General features: G+C 36.8%; 1 protein-coding gene across 1 annotated transcript in view; it reads left to right on the top strand.

The window, feature by feature from the left end:
- Positions 1-21,697, top strand: part of PREX2 (phosphatidylinositol-3,4,5-trisphosphate dependent Rac exchange factor 2) — a 110,185-nt gene that overhangs the window by 19,928 nt on the left and 68,560 nt on the right. The window contains exons 9-19 of the mRNA XM_031058645.1: positions 412-484; positions 1,624-1,766; positions 1,918-2,010; positions 3,277-3,425; positions 7,942-8,027; positions 10,243-10,379; positions 13,420-13,537; positions 14,372-14,556; positions 15,435-15,596; positions 19,340-19,562; positions 19,910-20,117. Coding sequence (XP_030914505.1) covers positions 412-484; positions 1,624-1,766; positions 1,918-2,010; positions 3,277-3,425; positions 7,942-8,027; positions 10,243-10,379; positions 13,420-13,537; positions 14,372-14,556; positions 15,435-15,596; positions 19,340-19,562; positions 19,910-20,117 — 1,577 coding nt within the window. The remainder of the gene's footprint in view (positions 1-411; positions 485-1,623; positions 1,767-1,917; positions 2,011-3,276; positions 3,426-7,941; positions 8,028-10,242; positions 10,380-13,419; positions 13,538-14,371; positions 14,557-15,434; positions 15,597-19,339; positions 19,563-19,909; positions 20,118-21,697) is intronic.

The raw sequence follows: 21,697 nt of genomic DNA, 5'->3' as shown, positions 1-21,697 counted from the left end.
AGAGAAAAAACATGATATCCTGCTCACTCTGTCAACATGCACTAGTTCCATAAAATAAAAGTTTAAAACTTTGATGCTTATAGGTTCTGTTGTGTTCAATTTTTATGGAGAATGCAGCCTTGCTGAAGTCTTTTCCTATTTATTTGTAATTACAGAGTGTTATAGCATATAGAGGTCCCTTCTAACCCAAACTGCTCCCTGATTCTATGATAAACATGTATATACTGGTTTATATATGTGTGTGTATATATATATCTGCTAGAAATGTGTAAATAAAGGTGGTGGTGACATATATAATCTACAGTAATTGCTATCCTGTGGGATGATGCCATTGTGCACAATTTCCATTTTGCTAATATTTTAAAATACATTTTAAACATGTAACTGTAAACATGTACTGTGTTTTCACAGGGGGATTGCCGGACCAGGGAGGAAGCTATGATATTTGGTGTAGCTCTTTGTGATAATGGGTTTATGCACCATGGTAAGTAAATACATTCTGTACAAGTTATGCTTACTTTCTGTTTAATGTTATCTGCACAGTTGGAAGGAAATGCAGGGGCTGATAAAGATATTACAGAACAGATGGAAAGTTCTTCTATTGTATCACTAAAGAGATTGATGCTACAGTCTTCAAGGAAAAAAATAGCTATTGTATACTCTGAAAATTACATCCAATTTTATAGCATGTGCTGGGGAATTAATCCGCTAAAGGATTTAGTGGGGGCAGTTTTATTAGTCACTTTGCAAGAAATGTCTTAAGAAAGTAATGCTTGTTGGCACTGATGAGACAATAAAAAAATCATGTAGGAAAGAAATGTGAGATTTTGGGGAGAATTAATAAGGTATGAAGGAGCATGACTTCAAAAAAGTGGGAGAAAGCAGATTGGAGAAAAATGAGAAAATTATAAGGATAGTAAAGAACAAAGAAGGGAGAGGAGACCAGAGATACGTGCAGCACCAAAATTAAGGTGAACAGGGACGCATTTAATACCATCAGAGGGAAGATTTCAGTGGAAGGATTGAAGTAGTAGGTCATTTACTGAAATGAAAAGAGGAAGAAATACTTTTTTCAGTTTGTTTAGACAAGGGGTTGAGAACATACTCTCCTGTATTGTTCATTCTTTTTCCTTTGATTTTTGAACACACAAACTGCGTCCACTGGCTGTTCTGCTTGCTTTCACATCTCCAGCAAACCTGTTTCTAATTCTAAACACAGCATGCTTCACTGTCTGGAGAATGCCAGAACTTGGTGGTGAGAATCTTCAGCAGCTGTCCAGCAGAACTTTTCAAAATCATGTTTTAAAATCCCTTTTAGGGATAACCCTTGTGCTTAGTATTTTCACTAAAACTATTTCAGGCTAATACATCTTGCTCAGATTGTCGGAATCCAGATATTGTAGATGAAAAAATTTGCTTAGTGATACGTATCTCTCTGTAATGAATGCAAGTAACAATTGTTGTCTATGTTAAAAGATTTCCCTGGATTCATACACACCAACGATAGTTTGCTAGCATTCAATATGTGTATGCATGTTGAGTATTTAATGGTTCATGAAAAACATGATATTCAAAAGTTGAAAGGAAAATAAAGATTAATATGTCTGGGTTTCTGTCATACAGTGTTAGAGAAAAGTGAATTTAAAGATGAGCCACTGCTGTTCCGTTTTTATGCGGATGAAGAAATGGAAGGATCAAATATGAAGCACAGACTCATGAAACATGATCTGAAAGTAGTGGAAAATGTCATAGCCAAGTCGTTACTGGTGAGTGAAACACCATCACTGTGTGCTTTGATGAATAAAAAAATTGGTCATAATGACAATATATTAGGACAGCTTATTGTTATTTAATGAAGACATACTTCAGTTTTTATTAATGCCTTTCTGAACAATATTTTTAAAAATTATTTTACAGATTAAATCTAATGAAGGAACCTATGGTTTTGGTTTAGAAGATAAAAATAAGGTGCCAATTATTAAAGTGGTGGAGAAAGGATCAAATGCTGAGGTATGGAATATTATAAATTATCTTCCCTGTTTTATTTATTTGATCATGTATGTATGTTTTGTACATCATGTGGGAAAGGCTATAGCGGTAGAAAGTGACAGTGAACACGTACCAAGAAAGCTGTGCCTATGAGTTGTTTTTGTTTGGTTGGTTTTTGTTTGTTTGTTTTCTTTTTAGGTTTTTATTTTTATTTAAAATATTGTTTTGACCATTATTTTGACACTTATTTTCTGCTCAGCTAAGTTGTCATATTGATTGATGTTATAAAAGTTGTCATTTTATTTTTACATGTTTTATAATATTCCAGTTATGACATTAATCATAATTGAAATCAACATTATTGGTAGAATATGAAATGGGTATAGTGCTAGTCTGCGAGTTGCAGTTGATATATTTCATAGTAAAGGATGTATCAAGCTTTAGATAAAATCTGGGATTTGAGACCCTGAATGAATAAATTACAGCCTTCCTGTTTGGTAGCATTGCTTTATAATCTTTTTGGGTTAATTAAGATTCTACTGAGCAGCATGGGAGTGTCTGTATATGTAAAGATAAAGTATGATGCTCTTTCATAAGAGAAAAACTTGGACTTAGATTTCAAGGCTTTCTAAATCTCATGGTGGAGTATAAATTTAAATTATAAATAGATGCAGCAAATGAATAATATAATTCAGCCACAGAGCTAAATGATCTGATTTCTATCAGTCAGGTTCTGCCATATTCTCAGATGGCACTAGGCCTTTGCCCATACCCTGAGCCACTCTTTGTACTCCTGCAGTTCTACTGTAATGGTGCTTTTCTTGTTAGATCAAGGTTTAAAACCTCTTTGTTTTGGAACCTAGCAAATATTCACTTACTAAAATATTAATTGGGTCTTTCTTTATGAAAAGAAGCTTTAGTTTCTTTGGAAAATGGTGGATGAAAAATTAAGTACTGTCATAAAATAAATAGCTCAATCAAAGCTGTTGAGTTAATTACTAAAAAAAATGAACTGATATTGTAATACTGTCACAAAAACTTGATTAATACTAGGTCTTGTATTTAGCTGTCTTCAGAATGAGTGTTTGCCCTTCACATGGATTTAACCAGTTTTAGAAACATTTTGTGGTGTAAGTCCCTTGTGCATGGTATGTGAAGGAGTCATAAAGAATGTAAAGAAAATGTGAATATAATTTTTTTTCTATTGGGGTTGCATGCCAGCAAAAGAAAACTTAATGTTAGTGGTTATAACAAGCAAACATGTACACAACTGTTGTTATTTTCTAGATGTCAGGCTTGGAAGTTGGGAAGAAAATCTTTGCCATTAACGGTGACCTGGTTTTCCTGCGACCCTTCAGTGAAGTGGATTGCTTCCTGAAAGCCTGTTTGAACAGCAGAAAGCCCCTGAGGGTTCTTGTGAGCACCAAACCTCGAGAGTAAGTTATCATTCCTTTGGGAAATTTTACAAACAACAATTGAAGGGAATTTTCAGACCAGTGGAACTTCAGAGAGCACTACTGTAAAGGGGTTTTAAATGCTGTATCTGATCTGACTTTGCAAAGTCAAGCAATTTGATTTGCCTTGATTTTGTTTTATCCTATTTGTGAGTCAGCAAAAGAATCACATGAGTACTTTAGATCTTCAACTCTGCCACTGTAAATACATGCAGATACTGCAAGTTTAAATGAAATTTTGTTGACTATATGGTCAGTTTTGATCACTTATCTCTCGCTCTGTGTATTTAACAAATTCCTGTGTCTGGGGATTAGTTGCTGGTTTGTCATTGTCAGACTCTGTGGTCCCATGGGCCCCTTCAGCTTGTGTGTTGGTTGTGTAAACAGCAGGAGGAAATAAACAGCTCCTCATCTTTATCAAACAGATGCACTTCTGTACAAAGTTTTGCCCATTCCTCCCTAAACACAAGTTTTGTTATGTAAAAGAAATACAAAGTGGGGGCTAATAGTTGGGTTCAGTAAATATGTAAATGAGCATAAGTGTATTAGTAAAGTTAATGCAGTATTTTGCTAGGTTATACATAACAAATAAGAAGGAGACTAAGAAAAACTTGTCAGAGTAATTTTTTATTCAAAATTCACAGAATAAAGAGGTGCCATTCTCTGTTACCATACAGCATACAGAGTTCCTCTTATTCAGGAATGGCTCTGATTAAGTGGCAGATTGAAGATCTATTTCTCCTCTTGTTAAGCAAAGGTGTCTTGAGAAGTAAAATGGCACCCAGAACAGGAAAAAGAGCCAAGAAAAATAAATAAGGCATAAAGATGTTTATCTGGACTGATACAAGACCACCTGTTCCCGCCCCCAAACAAATGAAAATAACAATTAAAAAATCCCCAGACCACAGGACTGTAGAAAGCACAAAAGCATCTTGGCCTTTCTTTAATGCAAATCTTCGTTTAATTTGTGACTCAACTTGTGGGTGAATTTCAAGGTTGAGAGAGATGGTCTAGTGAATTTAGAGTTCACGGAAGTCAAATTTGTTACTCATGTTCCCTGCTTTCTGTCAGCAGCTGCTGCTAGCACAGCTGAGTTCACAGAAGACAATTGTCTCCTGAATTCTTAGCCTAAACTGCCTGTGATGGTCTTTCATTGTTATTTGCATGTTCTCAAAGTGGTTTCAGAATGCAATCAAATAGATGGTATCAATAGTGAATATATCAGTACATTAAATTATGTTATACTTACAAAATGTTTCAAGTGAAAAATTATTAATCTCTATATATTATTATATTTTAAAAAATATAGACTTCAATGAAGTTTGGATCCCACCTCTGATGATAATCATTTCCAAATGCTTAATATTATGTATACTAGAAAAAAAAAGTTCAAGAAATGATGCAATTCTGTTATTCCAAACTGCCTTTAAATTAAGTTTGCTACAGTCCAAATGTATCTTAAAATCACTTTTCAGCATCAGTTTGAATTTGTTTGCTTTTGCAATGGGAAATGGAGCTTGGGGCAAAGATCTCTGAAATAATAACAGAGCTGGCTCTGGATGGAAAGGCTGCAAAGTTAAACAGTGCACTGTTATGCATGACCTAACTAGATCTGATAAGGGCTAATGCAGCTGTGTTGCTCTTTGTAGACCCTGAGCTGATATCACGAGGGTATGCTAGTTTACTTTGGGTGAGCTCAGGGCTTAATTTGAAGGAATAGATGTGAATTTTGATTGTCAGAATCATGTTTTTGTTGGTTAGATTTGTTGGTAAGTTTATTACAAGTCATGCAAACAGTGGATGTTTCTTACTTTACAAAACTCAGTAGCTACTTTCGGTTGCTGCTCAGAAAAACTGCAATGAAACATTATTTCAAGAAAACTCAGCAAAGAGGGGCACAGGCTGCTGGGAGTGCCTGGTGCCTCTTTGCAAGGATGGGGACTACAAAGAGTTATTTTTCAGAAAGCGTGCTGTGTTTGAGGAGCTGTGTTGCAGGTGGAGGTACAGGAAGAAGTGAACAGGCTGTGCAGTATCCGACTGAATAAGCAAAAGAGAGATCAATTATTTTCAGCAATGTCAGTCTCAGACTCCCAGGAGTCTTGAACCTCCATTGTGGTGAAGAAGCAGACAGACTCAGAGCCCTGCAGGGTCATTAGCCAAAGGACTGTTAGCTGGGGTCTGATAAAGATGAAGGCTGGAGGCACATTGCAGCATGTATCACAAGAAGGTTCCTCTTTCTCTGAATTTGACAAGTAGGACTGGTACCTTTTACAACAGGTGTGGGGCTCTGGACCCAGAAGACCAAACAACTGATGAGATATGCAAAGATCCTTCTGGGGTGGTGGGGCCTCCTGAAATGACACCACCTGCACCCTGCATCAAGACCTCCTCTGTTAAGAGGAAAAGAAGGGTAGTTGTGATAGGAGACTCCCTTCTAAGGGGAATGGAGGGTCTGATATGCAGACCCAACTCACAGGGAACTCTGCTCTCTCCCAGGGCCTTGAATAAGGATTACTGGAAAACAATCCAGTCTGATTACACTCTGCTAATGACTGTTCAAACTGGCAGTGATGAAATAAAACAGGGAAGTCCAAGGGAAATCAAAAAAACTACAGTGCCCTGAGACGATTGGTAGAAGGATCAGGAGCACGGTAGTTGATTTTGGTGATTCTTCCAGTAACCAGGAATAATAACAATAGAATTGGGCAGATCCATTAGGTCAATACATGCCTCCAAAGCTGGTGACAGCAGAAAAATTTTGGGTTTGTTGACCATGGGATGATCTACTCAACACCTTGTCTACTAAGACCTGATGGGATTCATTATTTCAGAGTGAAAATGTCTTTGCAGTTGTTGGGGTCCATCAGTGCTGGTCACTTTTTAATCACCTCCTAAGGGCACAGGAGCAGGAAATTCCCAAACTGAGAAGTCAAGCAGGTGAGGTAGATGGCTGGCTTGGTTGAACAGGAATATTCCCTGGAAATAGAGCTAAAAGGGAAAGTTTATGCCCAGTGGAAGCAATGCCAAGTGACATGGGAAGAATGCAGAGATGCTGCTCACTGCTGCTGGGAGAAAATTCATGCGGCCAAAAGTCAACTGGAGTTGAAGCCGACCAGAAACGTGAGGGGACAATAAGGAGTTTTTCAAGTATATTAATGGCAATAGGTAGTGTAAAAATAACATTGGCCTGTCACAGGATGGTCACCTCACAGATGGGGACTGTGACAATGCAGAGGTGTTTAATTTATTCTTCACCTCCATCTTTGACATGGGTGGTGGTCCAAAGGGGGTCTCAGTGCCCTGAGCTGGAGATCTGTGACTGTGAGAATGATCGGCTCTCAGCCAACCCTGAAATAGTGTGAGATCTGATGCTTCAGTTGGAACTGTACAAATCTATGGGGCCTGATGAGGGTTATCCAAGAATCCTCCAAGGGCGAGCTGATGTCATTGTAAAGCCTCTCTTGATGATTTTTGAGCTGTCTTGTGAACCTGAAGAGGTGCCAGCTGACTGGAAGCTGGCAAACACCCCAATTTTCAAGAAGGGCAAGAAAGAGGACCTGAGAAACTACAGGCCTGTCAGTCTCACTTCTGTGCCTGGCAAAGTTATGGAGAAGATTATTCTGGGAGGTATTGAAAAACAGCTGAGAGACAACACAGGCATTGGTCACAGCCAGCACTGCTTCATGAGTGGAAAGTCCTGCTTATCAAACAAAATTTCCTTTTGTGACAGGGTACTTCACTGCAGTTTGCAACTTCCAGAAAAGGGGGGGTGGACACTGACCTTTTCTCTCAGGGGACCAGTGACAGGACCCGAGGGAAATGCCTGTAATTCTGTCAGGAGAGGTTTAGGTTGGATATTATTAAAAAACCTCTTTACCCAGAGGGTGGTTGGTCACTGGAAGAGGCTCCCCAGAGAAGTGGTCACAGCATCAGGCTGACAGAGTTCAAGAAGTGCTTGGACCGTGCTCTCGGGCACATACTGTGACTCTTGGAGTGTCTGTGCAAGGCCAGGAGTTGGACTTTGAGGATCCTTGTGGGTCCCTTCCAACTCAGCACACTCTGTGGTTCTCTTAAAATGTAATATGGATCTGATTTCTGCAGTCTTCTGCAGTTTCTCTGATCAGACCTGCTGTGATTTCTGGTCCCCAAGCTCTGTCCTCTTGGCTGGGAGAGACTGCCTGCCTTCCAGGGCTTTCAGTGTTGCTGTGCTGTGGCAACTTACCTAAAGATCAGTCTATTGGGTAGGAATTTTAAAACTGTGGTGGTGTTCTGATTATAACCAGCATATTCAATTTCCCTGTGAAATACATTGTTTGCTGTCTCAGCTTGTTCTTTTTTCTGATGTTTGTGGTGCATGGTATTTGGAATATGAATGCTGCAAAATCTGAAAACTGATTTGAATAAAAGTGTGGGGTTTTGCACCCTTGTAACCTACATGCTGCTGAATAACAAAATGCTGCCTTTTGCTACATCCATGTTAAATCTTTGTTTGTATCAGGACAGTGAAGATTCCTGACTCTGCAGATGGACTTGGATTCCAAATCCGGGGTTTTGGCCCATCTGTTGTCCATGCTGTTGGGAGAGGTAAGATGTAAGAGCTGTCAATGGTACTGCTAAATATACATTTAATATCTAAATGACTTGGTTGAGATGAGTCAAAATTAGGTCCAGTAATCCATTTTAGATTTTTATTTTTCCCAAAGTAACAAACAATATTAAATAAGCTCAAATGCAATTGTTTTGTGTACTTATACTCTGTAAGCTTGGATACATCCTCCAACTCTCTTTTAAAAATGTAGTTATACCAATATAGGAAAGTTAAAGCTGTGCATTCTTTGCAGATTAAGGAGTAGCTGAAGGATGCAATACAACTGCATGTTGGGAACCTGTGTGTTAATTTGTTAGGTGGTTGCGTGGTTCTTCAATATTCTGAAAACATTTTACTAAGAAATGTGCTTTTTACAAATCTTTTTAAGAGTGTTAGTGGCTTTGTCTTAGTAATTGCAGATGGTTCATGTAAATATTGTTTTGGGATGTGATTTTCAGATGCTTGCTATCCTTTTTTTTTTGAGCAGTGCACTTATGTTAAGAGAAGTTGAAGCATTATTTCTTGCTGTCTCATGTTGCTTACGGTAGAGCAAACAAACTGTGTTTTCAGTTATTGTGGGACAGTTGTGTCTCCTTCCCCCTCCTGCTTTCGTAACTGAGGCATGAAAAGTGAACTGATCTGCAAAACAGCCATATTTGAACGGAGTTTGATGACATTTTTTCTAGGTTGTGGTGCCAGAAATTAGATTTTCAAAAGAAAGACTAATAAACTACAGACTTAGTAGCTGATGTGTTAATTATTTCTGCACCTGAATCTCAAGTCAACTGCCTATCATTATTCATTAGACACATACTTTATTCCAATTAGCCCCAACAATATGCAAGTGCTTGTTTGTGTGATTTGCTAAACCTGGAAGACTTTAAGCATGTGCTTAAATACTTTGCTGAATTGGGACCTTGGGGTTTTCTGAAGAGAGATTTGGTGGGGTTTTTTTGTTTGTTTGTTTGTTTGGTTTTTTTGCGAGAGATATTAAATAAGATGTATTTATATGTTTATTTTTAAGTCTTTTTGTGGAGAGGGGAGGTTGTGATAGCTGGTAATGGTGTAATTTCCAATGACTTTCTTTTATATTAGTTTTTAAATGCAGCTTTAATCTAATAGTGATAATTCCAAAAATGAGGGAAGCTCATGTATATTCTGCAAGTTATTTCCCTGTCAGATATGCTCAACTGGCAAGTCATGAAGTCATATTTGTCAGCCCTGCAGATTCAGTCTAGCCTTTTCCTTCACAGTCCCAACTTCTGCAACCCAGTCTGGCAGTCTCTAGGCAGGAGATTTTTACTTCTTTGGCACCTCTGTGGCAGTATCAAGAGACATTTGGAGGCAAGTGTTCAGGTAGCTAGAACTAAGGTCATACTCCAGCAGGCTGTCTTTCAGGAGTGAGTTTGAATTGCACTGAAAAGACCTGGAGAAAGCTGCTCTTTTTGTAGTGCCTATTCAGTCACTAGAATTTCCCAACGTGGTTATTCAATTGTGAAAATAAGTCACTGAACCAAATATTTTATGTAGCTTAAAGAGAATATTTTGTTTTGGTGTCATGTTGTGTGTGTCCCCCTGTCCCACCCTCAGATAATTTAATTTGAGATGTTCTACTTAATTGTCTTTGAGATTTTGTTTTAAAGCTCTAAGGCCCTCTGCTATAATTGTGTTGGTAGGGAAGATGAAAAAAGAACAATATCTTTAGAAATGTCTTTAGAATTTAGATATTTCACTTAATGATTAACATGATAATCTAGTATGCTCTTAAACTTTATGTATTGCCAGAAAACTTCTGTTTTGTATGTAAAATTGAAACACCAGAATTAAACAAGAGCTCATAAGCTTGCGTCATATAAAAGTGTAGGCTAAGTTGTAATTAGTGACTTTCAAGATAGAGCCATTTTATCCTTTTAAAGTCCTTTTTTTTTTTGAGGTGAATTTTCCACATTTTCATATTGCTAGTCAATGTTTGTTGTTTTATGAAGCAGCCTTTCGGAAATTGTCTGGTCTCTTTTATGGAAACATCTGCTGGCAAACTCCATTTTCTTGGCATCCAGCTGGTCTACAGAAGTACTCTGTGGTCAAGAGAAGTATGTAAGGATCAGTCAGACCAGGTTCTGATTTTTAAAAAAAGAGGTTTTTTGGACTGCTAGCTTGAAAGGAGATGTTTAGAAAAAGAAGTCTGCTAACTGTGTGGGTTTTTATTAATAGGAACAGTGGCAGCTGCAGCAGGTCTCCACCCTGGCCAGTGCATAATCAAAGTGAATGGAATTAATGTCAGCAAAGAGACTCATGCAAGTGTTATTGCTCATGTCACAGCCTGCAGGAAGTACAGGCGGCCAATGCAGGTATGTCTCATTTGGTGCCCTTGCACTTTTTCTTCTAGATTTCTATTTTTGGTCAAAGTAAACAGCGTAGTGTTAATCTCTATGCACATATCTGCTGTGTTTGAGTGGGGCGAGAGGAAAGAAGGAAAGTGGGGTGGAGAAAGGAAGGAAAGCCAGCTGAAGTATAAAAGCTGAAGATTGCTCAATGGTGATGTTCAAAATCTGCTTAGTTTCTGCACTGAAATAAATATCATAGATGATTTTTATATGGTGTTTTTAAAGGGCTGTTTCAAGCATTTCTGCAGTCCTATGCAGAAAGAATTTTGAGGTATATTCTCATCTTGATGGAGAGGGAATCACAGAGCTTTCTGCCTGCTCAGCAGAAGGAGAATGAAATACATAAAACTGATCTTTTTCCAGAATTTAGTTACACTTCAGTACACAGATAGCAGAGTGCATATATTCCATCCATAAAAGAATTCCCATTGCATTCCAGTCTTGAGAATAAGTGTATGTTCAAGGACTCAAATTTTCCTTTTTTTAAATGCATGCAAATTTTGTTATCTTTGTCATGTTAGTTAAGGAGAAAATCTGAGGCATCCAAGACACAAATTTAGGAAGAAAAACCAAACCAAGCTGGATTGTATAATGTAATTTTCCAATTCTCTGCAAGTTTTTCATAAACTGTGAACAAATATTATTAATTAACTTCACAAACTCTTCAAGTATGTGTTTACTGAGGAGAAAAATCCAATTAAAATTAAGAGTTGAATCCTTTTCCCACCCCTACTGCAGAGTTATAAGAATTATATAGTTAGAACTGGGTCATATAAATACAGTGTTTATGAAAATGTTCTTGGGATGTTTGTGTTTAAATGATAATACAGAATTGAAATTGTCACATGGAATATAGAGATCAAGCTCACCTATTCTTTAAAGGAAGATGCACTCTATTAAAAAAAAATGTCCTGTTCACTCGTACAAAAACTGGCTAGAATAAAAGATAAGTTAAATTACTTATAGCAGTTTTGTTCTCTCTGTGTATAACTGTAGACTTCCTATGGATATTAGTGACATCCAAAGATAGTTGATTAATGTTGGCTGGTGTGAATACTTGGACTTAAAAAAAATTACTTTGGGTTTTTTAATCAACTTATATAATAACTTGAATATTTTTCTTATACGTAGGGGTTTTTTTATTTTTAAAAAGTAGCTGATCATAATTCAGCAAATCACAGATAACTGAAGTTCTTTAGACAGGCAAGAAAAACTTCACTTAGGATGCAGTATTATCAAAAAACTGTGGGAGAATTGTCTAGACTGAAGTAAATGGTAGTATTCCCACTGGTGAAAAGACAGCTAAAATTTAATTTCCTATTCAGAAATTTGGTGGGGTGTTTTTATTCTTTTTGGAAAATGACTATGGATTTCTCCTGTTTTGTAAGTACAGTGCACACAGCCTATCATTTAATTACCCAGAATATTGTAGTCTCTCCTGTGGTTCCCAATTGCATAATTGAAAGGGAATATTTTTCTGGTTCTTACATCTTTTACTTCTCAGGGTAAAAAGTCTTCCTAATTGCCTGGAGCATGAAGCTCTTCATTTCAGATTCCTTCAGTCAATAACTGCATAATTTCTGTTGGAGAGTGTTTATCTTCTGTCTTGTCTGAATAAAGAAAATTGAGACCAGATTTTACTTCTTGCAGTTTCTTTGCAGTGATACTAATCATTATTAGTGAGAGATTTATGCTTAGTTGGTTCTCCTGTAATGATTTTGAAGAACATTGCTCCAAATGATATTGCATTAGATTGGTTGTTACCTTTTGGAAAAGGGAGTTCCAGGTTGAGTAGTGAGTATTTCCTATTAGAGATTGGCATGGCAGTCTCAGTGCTGCCAAGCATTCTGTAAGAATCCATAGCTAAGCACCAAGCTTTGAGGTGAACCTGAGAAGAAGTGTGGATTTCAGAAGCATTCTTGTTGATCAGCTTCTGCACAGGTGTCTTCTAACAGTCAACATAGAGCTCTGAAAGTTAAGCTTTCTTATTCAAGTATTTCATGCCATTGAGTGGCAAGCAAGGCACAGATGAATCTAGAAAACTTAGAGACAACATACCGATGGGGTAAAGATAGAAGCTGATTGTTATATTTTAGCAAAGGATACCTAGAGGTATTTGGCACTTTGCATGAACGTTTTAACATTCAGCCTAAATTTTTGCTGTCCTTGCTTAACTTCCAATTCTTCCATGAGCTTCTTTTTGAATTAAGATTTGTCACAGTCATGTCATTTATTCTGCTGTAGCTGTTGCAGAAGGAGTGATAAACTGTTAAGCTTGTTTTAAAATGTAAAGGACAAAGAGTAATCTGGGGATGCCATGCTTGACAGGACCTTTCACAAGGGTATGATGGGCATGTGGCTGAGTTACAGGCTGGGTAGAATATGTACGAAATACATGTGGCTTCTTCAAAGGTTGAATGACACATGTAAGCCACTAATGCTGTGCTCATGTGTCACTAAGCCACAGAAGATGGTGAATTTTTGGAGCCTGTGGTTCTTTTCTTTTGCAGGGCTGCAGGGGGATGCTAATCTGTGGGAAAAAACCCCAAACATTTATTTATTACTACACTAGTAAAATATTTGTAGTCAAGGGAAATATGAGTAATGAAGGCTGTAGTATAGGTTCTTTGTGCTATTGACACATGGTGAAGGATTAACTGGGCATTCTCTGTCATTGGTTGATATTCCATAACTTTTGCTACCAGATTATTTGTGGATGCACAGCAGATTTGGTAAAGCAAAAGTTGTTTTTTTCCCCATGATTTCTTGGAGCAAAATATTTTTCAATCTGCAATTTGATTTGAAATATCTTAAATTATTTTTGACAGAGACATAAAAATTATGGATGTCATGCTGTCACAGACTTCATACTGTCTCATGACAATATATGCTGTAATAAAAAATAACTTGCCAAAATTCTCTGGATTTTTTTTAACTTACACCTTAAAAATAGTTGCTATCAGTTGCACTTTTTCTACCTGTCTATTTTTTGTTGTTTTTCTAGCAAGATTCTATACAGTGGGTTTACAACAGCATTGAAAGTGCACAGGAAGATCTTCAGAAAGCAAACACCAAACCCTCTGGAGATGATGGAGGCGATGCCTTTGACTGTAAAGTGGAAGGTATGTGATGCTTGTTTGATCTTGTTGCTGCTAAGAATGCTGTTATAATACAAGGAAAATGTAGGCAGTGTCTTTGTTTGCAGAGAGGAAGTTTTGAGCAGATCATAAGATGTGATTTACATAAGAATTTGTTTTCTAATATATTCTAAGCATATAAATTTGACATGCAATTCTTTGAAAACCAGTATCTTTCCCATTTAGAGAAAATACTTCCATGAATACTTGGAGGAAAATCTGTTTAATTTCATTTGTAAGTAACATAAACCTAGGCATTACCTGATTTATTTTCACCACTAGTAATCATTTATGGCAAACTAGATACATTAGTCATTACTGCATGGGAAATAAAAACACAACTATCCTTCAGATTATTTTCGGGCAATTAACATTTAGATGAAACTGCATTCATCTGCAACTTGTAATTAAAGAGACAGTTAATACTTGAACTGTGCATTCATAAATGCAGTTATTGTGGTTTCATTTCTGAATGTTGACAGTTTTCATAGCGATTTTCTTCTACTTTATTTAGAAACACTCAGTTTCCCCTGTTTTTTGGTCCTTCTTAATGCCTCTGGCTTATAAATGAAATGGAATTAGCCCCCTTCAATAACTGCTTGAAAAGAAAGTGTACTGCCTGTTTTGCAGTCCAGTATTTTAACATCTACAGATCTACTGGTGTTCTGATTTTTATATTGTTCAGCCAGGTTCTTTAATGAATGTGCTTAAATAGAATGATCAGAACAAACCCCTTTCTGGAACGTTTGCCTACGTCCTTTATAGTTCATTTAGTGGCCAGGACTTGTCAACTGATTTCTGTTACTTTATTTATTCTAGAGGTAATTGACAAATTTAACACTATGGCAATAATTGATGGGAAGAAAGATCATGTGAGTCTGACTGTTGACAATGTTCATCTGGAGTATGGAGTGGTTTATGAGTATGACAGCACAGCTGGAATAAAGTGCCATGTCTTGGAAAAAATGATTGAACCAAAGGGATTTTTCAGTTTGACTGCAAAGGTATGAAACATTTTTTGTATGTTAATGCTTATTGTGTTTAATACCAGTGGAGAAATGTGTGGATTTTTTTACTCTTATGGTTATATATCTTTCATTTGATACCTTATAATTGGTCACCCATATCTCTCTGATGTTTTGGAGGATGATTGTGTGCTCAGGAGGCAGAAAGAGTTATGTTGTCATTATAAATTGAGCCTTTAAATAAAAAGAAGGTTAAATGATCTTCAAAGTCTTCCATTCCTCCTGCCCCTCTCCTTTATTTCTTATTTATCAAATAAAACTTGAAAGAAAGTCCAAGATCTACTGAAATATCTATAAAGGCTATATACTACCCTCATCTCTTCAACATGCCTTTTAATTACTTTGCTCCCACCATTAGAGCAAGGCTTCAGTCTTTGCTGGGCAATACAGCTTATCCTGTGCCTGTTTCCTAGCTTTTTTATGCAGAATATACAGGAGGATAGCACTCAGTTTTCTTTTATGCTTTTTCAATGTGTTTGTATTCTGCCAAACTGAAGATTTTCTAGAAGTAATGAATGAATTAATTCAGCAGCTATGCATAATGTGTGCTGATCAAGTAAAAGCAGCAGATAATGTATTTCAGCGGAGCCACAGTGGTTACATTAGTAGGAAATTAGTAGTAAATCCATTATCAGACAATGTCATGAGAAACCAAGCAAAAATACTTATGGGTATAACTTAGCAGGGAATAAATTTAAGAAAACCTGTTTGCATCCCAAGCTTCATTCATTGTTGTTGTGCACCATTTTCTGTAATGTTATCAGGCTTTTCAGCTTTAGTTATAAGAGATGATTAGTAAGGGGAAATTTTAGTCAACTTGATTTCAAAACATACTTTCCTTGTTTTTATTATCTTAGATTCTTGAAGCACTGGCAAAAAGTGATGAACATTTTGTGCAGAATTGCAACAGCCTCAATTCCTTAAATGACGTGATCCCCACTGAACTTCAAAGTAAATTCAGTGTCATTTGCAGTGAGAAAATTGAGCATATCTACAGAAGAATCTCTAGCTATAAAAAGGTATGCCCTGCATGTCCTAAGTTTGATTATATTTGTCTTTTAATGAAGAAACAGGGGAATGTGGTACAGTTTAAATAACTCTTCAGAGTGTCTATGGCAGTGACAAAAATGTGGCTGAAAATTTAGCTATTTTGAAGCATGAATGCCTTAATTGAGTAATTGTATCAATTGTTTTCAAGCCATTCTCTTTCTTATCCCTTTTTTAGACTTTGGGTCGTTTGTATTCTTCCTTGTTTGCTGTGTTCAGTTGCAGAGACAATCAACTGCATATTTCCGTAAAAGGGCCGTCATTCTTGTAAATGCTTTAAACCAATACTCTAGTGAATTTGCAGATGTTAACCAAAAATGTAGCAATAACAACAGAATTGTTTTTTTTTTTTCTAGTGCAACTCAAATACCAAATTTTAACCCTTTTATTCAACTTTTAGACCCTAGCATATCTGTTGATAGTAGCATCTCTGTAATTTATTAGCTTCACTTGGTTTAATAAAACATAATAGCATGGAAAAATGGAGAAGGCGCTAATTTTCATATGCTTGAGATCTTAATTAATGATATGTAAATGAATAAATAGCCCAGACTATGACCTCTAGTTGCTGTCTGTGCATTTCTCTATAGTTGTTTGACCAAACAGGGTATAAATGAATCAACCATTTGCCATTTTGTTAATGCAAATTCATTTTCTCATCCAGACCCCTAGTTCCTCTCTCATGGAACCTAATTGTGGGGAGGTGAATTACTTTGAAGTAGTCTCAAAATAGCTGCAAAAAAGCGGGTCTGCCCTGTCTTAGTCATTTGGGGATCTGAGTTGTGACATTTAGAAACTGGTCTGTTCTGAGAGTTTATACATAAAAATTTGAAAAGAGGGGAAAAAAAGCAAAGGAAAAAGAAAGTGAATTCAGGAGCTTCACACATTTGCAGGAGGTGCATTTAAAAGACTAGATAATGATTTTTCTGTTTTCAAAGGAAAGTAGGGGAAACTGTTAGGAATACATGTAGCTCAGTAGTCAGTAGGACGAAGGCCAAAAATCAACTTGTCAGACTTCTCAAGGTGCTCTCTGTAAAGAAATGGAATAAACTGAGCTGTGTCAATGGAGGCATCACAAGAACCCTGACAGTGTTAGCAAAAATCTGACCTCTCCATTGCTTGCTTGAATTACAAACATCCGTGTTTCCAATTTGGTTAAAATTCAAATTACCATTAAAAAAAAAACCCAATTGGTTTTCATATTAACCGTTACAGTTCAAATAAAATGCAGGTGATTTATATGTTTTCTGTAGCTGAAAAATTTGACTGTGATATATAGCCTCTACAGAGGAGGCCAAGACAGTAAATCAAATTTTTTTGTGCTTTGTGGGTGTGAAACAAACAGCCTCGGGGAAGTTTTCATAGTTCTTACACTGTCTACAGGCAGATATTCGTGATACAGACTGCACTTCAGATCTCATCTGCTCAAAAATCAGTAGTTTCACAGTTATAGCTTTTAATGACAATTAGTAATGCAGTGGATTTCAGGAATAGATGTGTCATTTTCTTGGCAAGGTAAAGGGTAACCATAGTTACAGGAGACTTTTGGAGTGCTTGAGCCCAGCTTGGCTCCTGGTTTTACTGTGAAAGTTCTAATTCTATAAATAAAAATCTTGTGGATTTCTGCAGTTCCTACTATTATTATTATCAGAACATTTTGCTCCTAATAGACCTCGATTCCAGTGCCATGAGTCCCAGATGTTTCTCAACACATATATGAGAAGAGTCTTGGTCCTGACATATGACCTGATTAAATCATAGCCAGTATTTGGTCTCTCTGGAGCAGGATGTGTGGGAGATTGAGATGTGAAATATGTACTGCTTGCAGAAATATTTTCATCATTGAATGTCCTTAGTAGCCTTCTTAACAATTTGTGCATTCTTCAGCCTTCGAACAACTCCATAATTGGATTTCTTGTAACCCTCCAGATCTTGTTGTGATCTAAAGATTTAAATGTAATTATCCCAACAAGTGTTCATCAGGCTGAAGTAATATGACACCAAAATAAACAGAAATTTAAGTCCCAGTACAGAAACATCTTACTTTGCAGAAGGGATATGTCTAAATTCAACTGAAGCATTAGTAAAAAGTTGACTGATTTGAATTTTTAATGACATTTATTAGTGAAGAAACTTTGCAAGTTAACTTTGAAATTATTCTTATGCATGAGCTGTGGTTCAAAGCTAAAGTAGATCTGTGTAATATTTTGACTGGAGAGATATTGTGATTAAAACACTGATTACATCTTTCCAGAAAAAATCTTCCCTGACAACAAACTGTACTGAAAATGGCATATATTGACAAGAATCCTACTTGTGACTGACAAATAAATCTCTTTTCTAATTGAAGAGCTTGATTGGATGACTTGATTCTGATGTAGATGTAGCTGCTGAGTGTCCAGTTCTGTCCTCACCATTTTGGGTTGACATCTTCTCATCTTAAAAACTCTAAGCCTATTCAAAACACTGCACAAAATTTAAGATGTTAGAGTCAAGGAGATGTGGCTAAACACTGTATTAGAATTAGACCATAAAAAACATTCCTCATTGCTGAGCTGATATATAGGGGGGAGAAGAGGTACTGGGCTAGGAAAGTCTGCAAAATGGGGTTTTTGCAATTTTTATGTACTAGGAATCATCAGCTTCCTAATGCCACTCAAAATAGAAGAATGGTTGAGGTTGGAATGTACCTCTGCAGGTCTTGTCCAGCCAACCCTGCTTAAGCAGGGCCACCTAGAGATGGCTGCCCAGGACCATCTTTGAGGAGGGAGATCTGACCTCTCTTCCCTGAACCTCTCTGAGCAACTGGGCCAGTGCTTAATCACCCTCACAGTGCAAAAATGTTCCCTGACATTCAGAGGAAACTCCTGTGTTTAAGTTTGGGCCCATTGTCTCTGGTCCTGGCACTGGGCACTACTGGAAAGAGCCTGGCTTTGTCCTCTTTGCACCATTCCTTCAGGTATTCATAGACGTTGATGTGTTTCCCCCTGAGCTTTCTCTTCTCCAGGCTGGAGGGTCCCAATTCTCTCAGCCTTTCCTTACAGCAAATGCTCCAGTCCCTGAATCATCTCAGAGGGCTCACCTCCACTGGGCTGTCTCCAATATGCCCATGTCTATTTCTGTGAAGCCCAGACTTGGACCCAGGACTCGAGGGGAGGCCTCACTGGTGCTGAGGAGAAGAGCAGGATCACCTCCCTCCAAACCCTGGCAATGCTTCTCCTAATGCAGATATAGATATAATTAAAGGGGACTTCCTCCTTCCCAAATAGGAATTCCAGAATTTGTACTTTCTGATTTTGTCTTTATTATAACTTCAGACAAAAATTTCATGGATTTTTGGGAAATAATGGCTTGAAAATGTTGGCAGGTGTTTATAAATGTCATGAGCAGTACAGCAGTTTCAGACTTGCTCCCCAGAAATTAATTTTTTATTATTTTACATGGGCAATAAATTCTATCTCTCTGTTACAAAGGTATTTATACATCTTAAAACATAATTTGCTTCAAAAAACAACACCTTAAAAATGTAAAATGAAGAATATTTTTCTTTCCTTTTTAGAGGAAGATGGAAATTATGGAGTCAAGACACTTTAAGTCAAGGATGACTGAAATATTTTAAGCTTTTATTTTCTAGTTAGGTACACAAGAATTGTTAGCTACATGTGGACACGAGAAGAGCTGATAATCAAAATTTGGTTTTCTTTCTTACTTCTAGTTTTCAAGAGTATTAAAAAACAGAGCTTGGCCTACCTTCAAACAAGCTAAGTCAAAGATTTCACCACTTCACAGCAGTGATTTCTGTCCAACCAATTGCCATATCAATGTGATGGAAGTGTCTTACCCTAAGACCTCAACTTCCCTTGGTAGTGCCTTTGGTGTACAGTTGGACAGCAGAAAACATTCTTCCCACGAGAAGGAAAATAAAAACACTGATCAAGGTAAGTTAATTGAGCTTGAAAGACCTACTTCCTGTGCTTCTGATATAGAGTCTTAAAAGGTAATCCGTTTAGGTTTATAGCCCAAATATTAAAACGGAGGACAAGTCTTATTGAAATCACCCTTCTTTTGATTTTAGTTTTATTTTACAGCATAATAACGGGTAGTCATAATTTCACAATTACTTTTTCCTAAATAGCTTGACTTTGAAATGCAAATAAAATGCAAAATTAAATAAGTACATGAATTTTAAACTGAAAAATATTTCAGTGTCTGTTAGGTATTTTACTAACTTCAAAATGTATGTTAAAGAAAAGATAATTATGAAATCCCTTTGGATTATTCGCAGGTAAACTGAATCCCATGATTTATGTCCAACATACCATTACTACTATGGCTGCCCCTTCAGGACAGTCTCTTGGCCAGCAGGAGGGCCATGGTCTGAGGTACCTCTTAAAAGAAGAAGACTTAGAAACACAAGATGTCTATCAAAAGTTGCTGTTCAAATTACAAGCTGCACTGAAAGAGGTGGAAACTTGTGTCTGCCAAATAGATGAGTAAGTAAATGTTACCATCTGGACTTGTCTTTAACTTCTCCATAGAAGATAATGATAAATCTGGGCAATGCTTTTGTGTAGCATAGGATTCAATGCTGGCTACAGACAGAATCAAAGTAAAGTAAAAAATGTAAGTGCAGGTAATGTTGTATTTTGATCTTTTTCGCAGCATGCCTGACTTTTTTCACCACAGTTTGTAGTTTTTTTTTTTCCATTTTGTAGTTTTTCTTTAGAATGTGGCAAAGTTAATTAATTTGAAGTGAGGAAAATGTGAGGCACACAATGTCACCTACAATTTCACTAAGAATGGAAACAAAGGGCAGAGGTATAAAAATGGCCTTTATTGAACTCTTCAGGTATTGCTGAATAGTCCCACAGATGAATTTTTGGGTGAGACGTTACTCACCTACAGGGAGAGCATTAATTTTTTAGAAATTTTTCAAAACCAAATTGACCTTAAGGAAGAGCTATGGATTTAGGGAGAGCCACCCTTGAGTGATTAGGACATTTGGCTTGAGTGTGGGTGGCTTAGAGTCTTATCACAGTTAGTCCTAATTCAGGACAAGGATTTATAACTTGTTTTTTCTTTAGCAAAGTGAGTAAGTTGACTCCTGGGCTATTTGCTTGGGATAAAGATGAAGAAGGATAAGAATTATTTAAGTTTTGCAAGATCCCATATGAATGGGAATCTTTCAAATACAGAAATTTGAAAGACATTTCAAATTTCTTTCAGAAATTAATTTTGAAAACAGAGACAGCAAAAATTTTTGAGTTTAAAAGACAATCTGTCAGGATCTCCAGTTTAGATAAGTCTTGTGTCATTGTTTCTCATGTTATCTTGAAGACTGTAGTGTGATTTGTCCTTTCATGCGTATTTTTTTTTTACTGTTCTCATAGTAGTTGTAATAGTTATGTAAGTAATTGTAATTATTATAAGTAATTGTAATGTATCACATACTGCAGTGGGAATGAAAGCAAGAACTGACTCAGTATTTTTAAGAAAATGTTGTTTCCTGTGCCTTTACATAGTTCTGCTACTTATCACGCTGGAGATGAAGTAAATTAATTAAATTCATGAAAATTTCAGCGCTTGAGTGCACTTAGAAATAACTATCTGTAAAGCCTGTGTTGTCTCTCTTCCTCATGGAAGTCAGAATATTATATATGGAATTTTAGTCAATACTTCAGGAAGTTCAGCTGCCAGTATGCCACACCTTTCCTTTCTACTCCCTTGAGCTTGTGATGCAAAAGCACAGGAAATTCTGAGCCTTTCTTTTGTATCAATGTATATATAAATACACACACTCACAGAAAAATTGTGCACAAACACAAGGGTTCACTTTTTTCATTCCTAAATTTTCTGTACATTGACCTTGTAGCTGTTCTTGTGTAAGGTACACAGATGTATTTAGCAAAATTTACCTTTGGCTGATTGGAAGAGTGAGACTTTGACCTTTCATGCTTTATTCCTCATGGACATTGAGTGGACTGCCAGTGAGTAATTACTGTAGAGGAAAGCAGTTCTAAAGAGGAAACAGGATAGCCAAGAGACCTACTTAAAAGTGCTGAGCAGGGAAAGA

This window comes from Geospiza fortis, unplaced genomic scaffold, assembly GCF_000277835.1.
Source record: "Geospiza fortis unplaced genomic scaffold, GeoFor_1.0 scaffold121, whole genome shotgun sequence".
In the NCBI taxonomy this organism is placed as follows: Eukaryota; Metazoa; Chordata; class Aves; order Passeriformes; family Thraupidae; genus Geospiza; species Geospiza fortis.
Note: the sequence above shows the minus strand (reverse complement) of the source record. Positions and strands in the feature narration are given on the sequence as shown.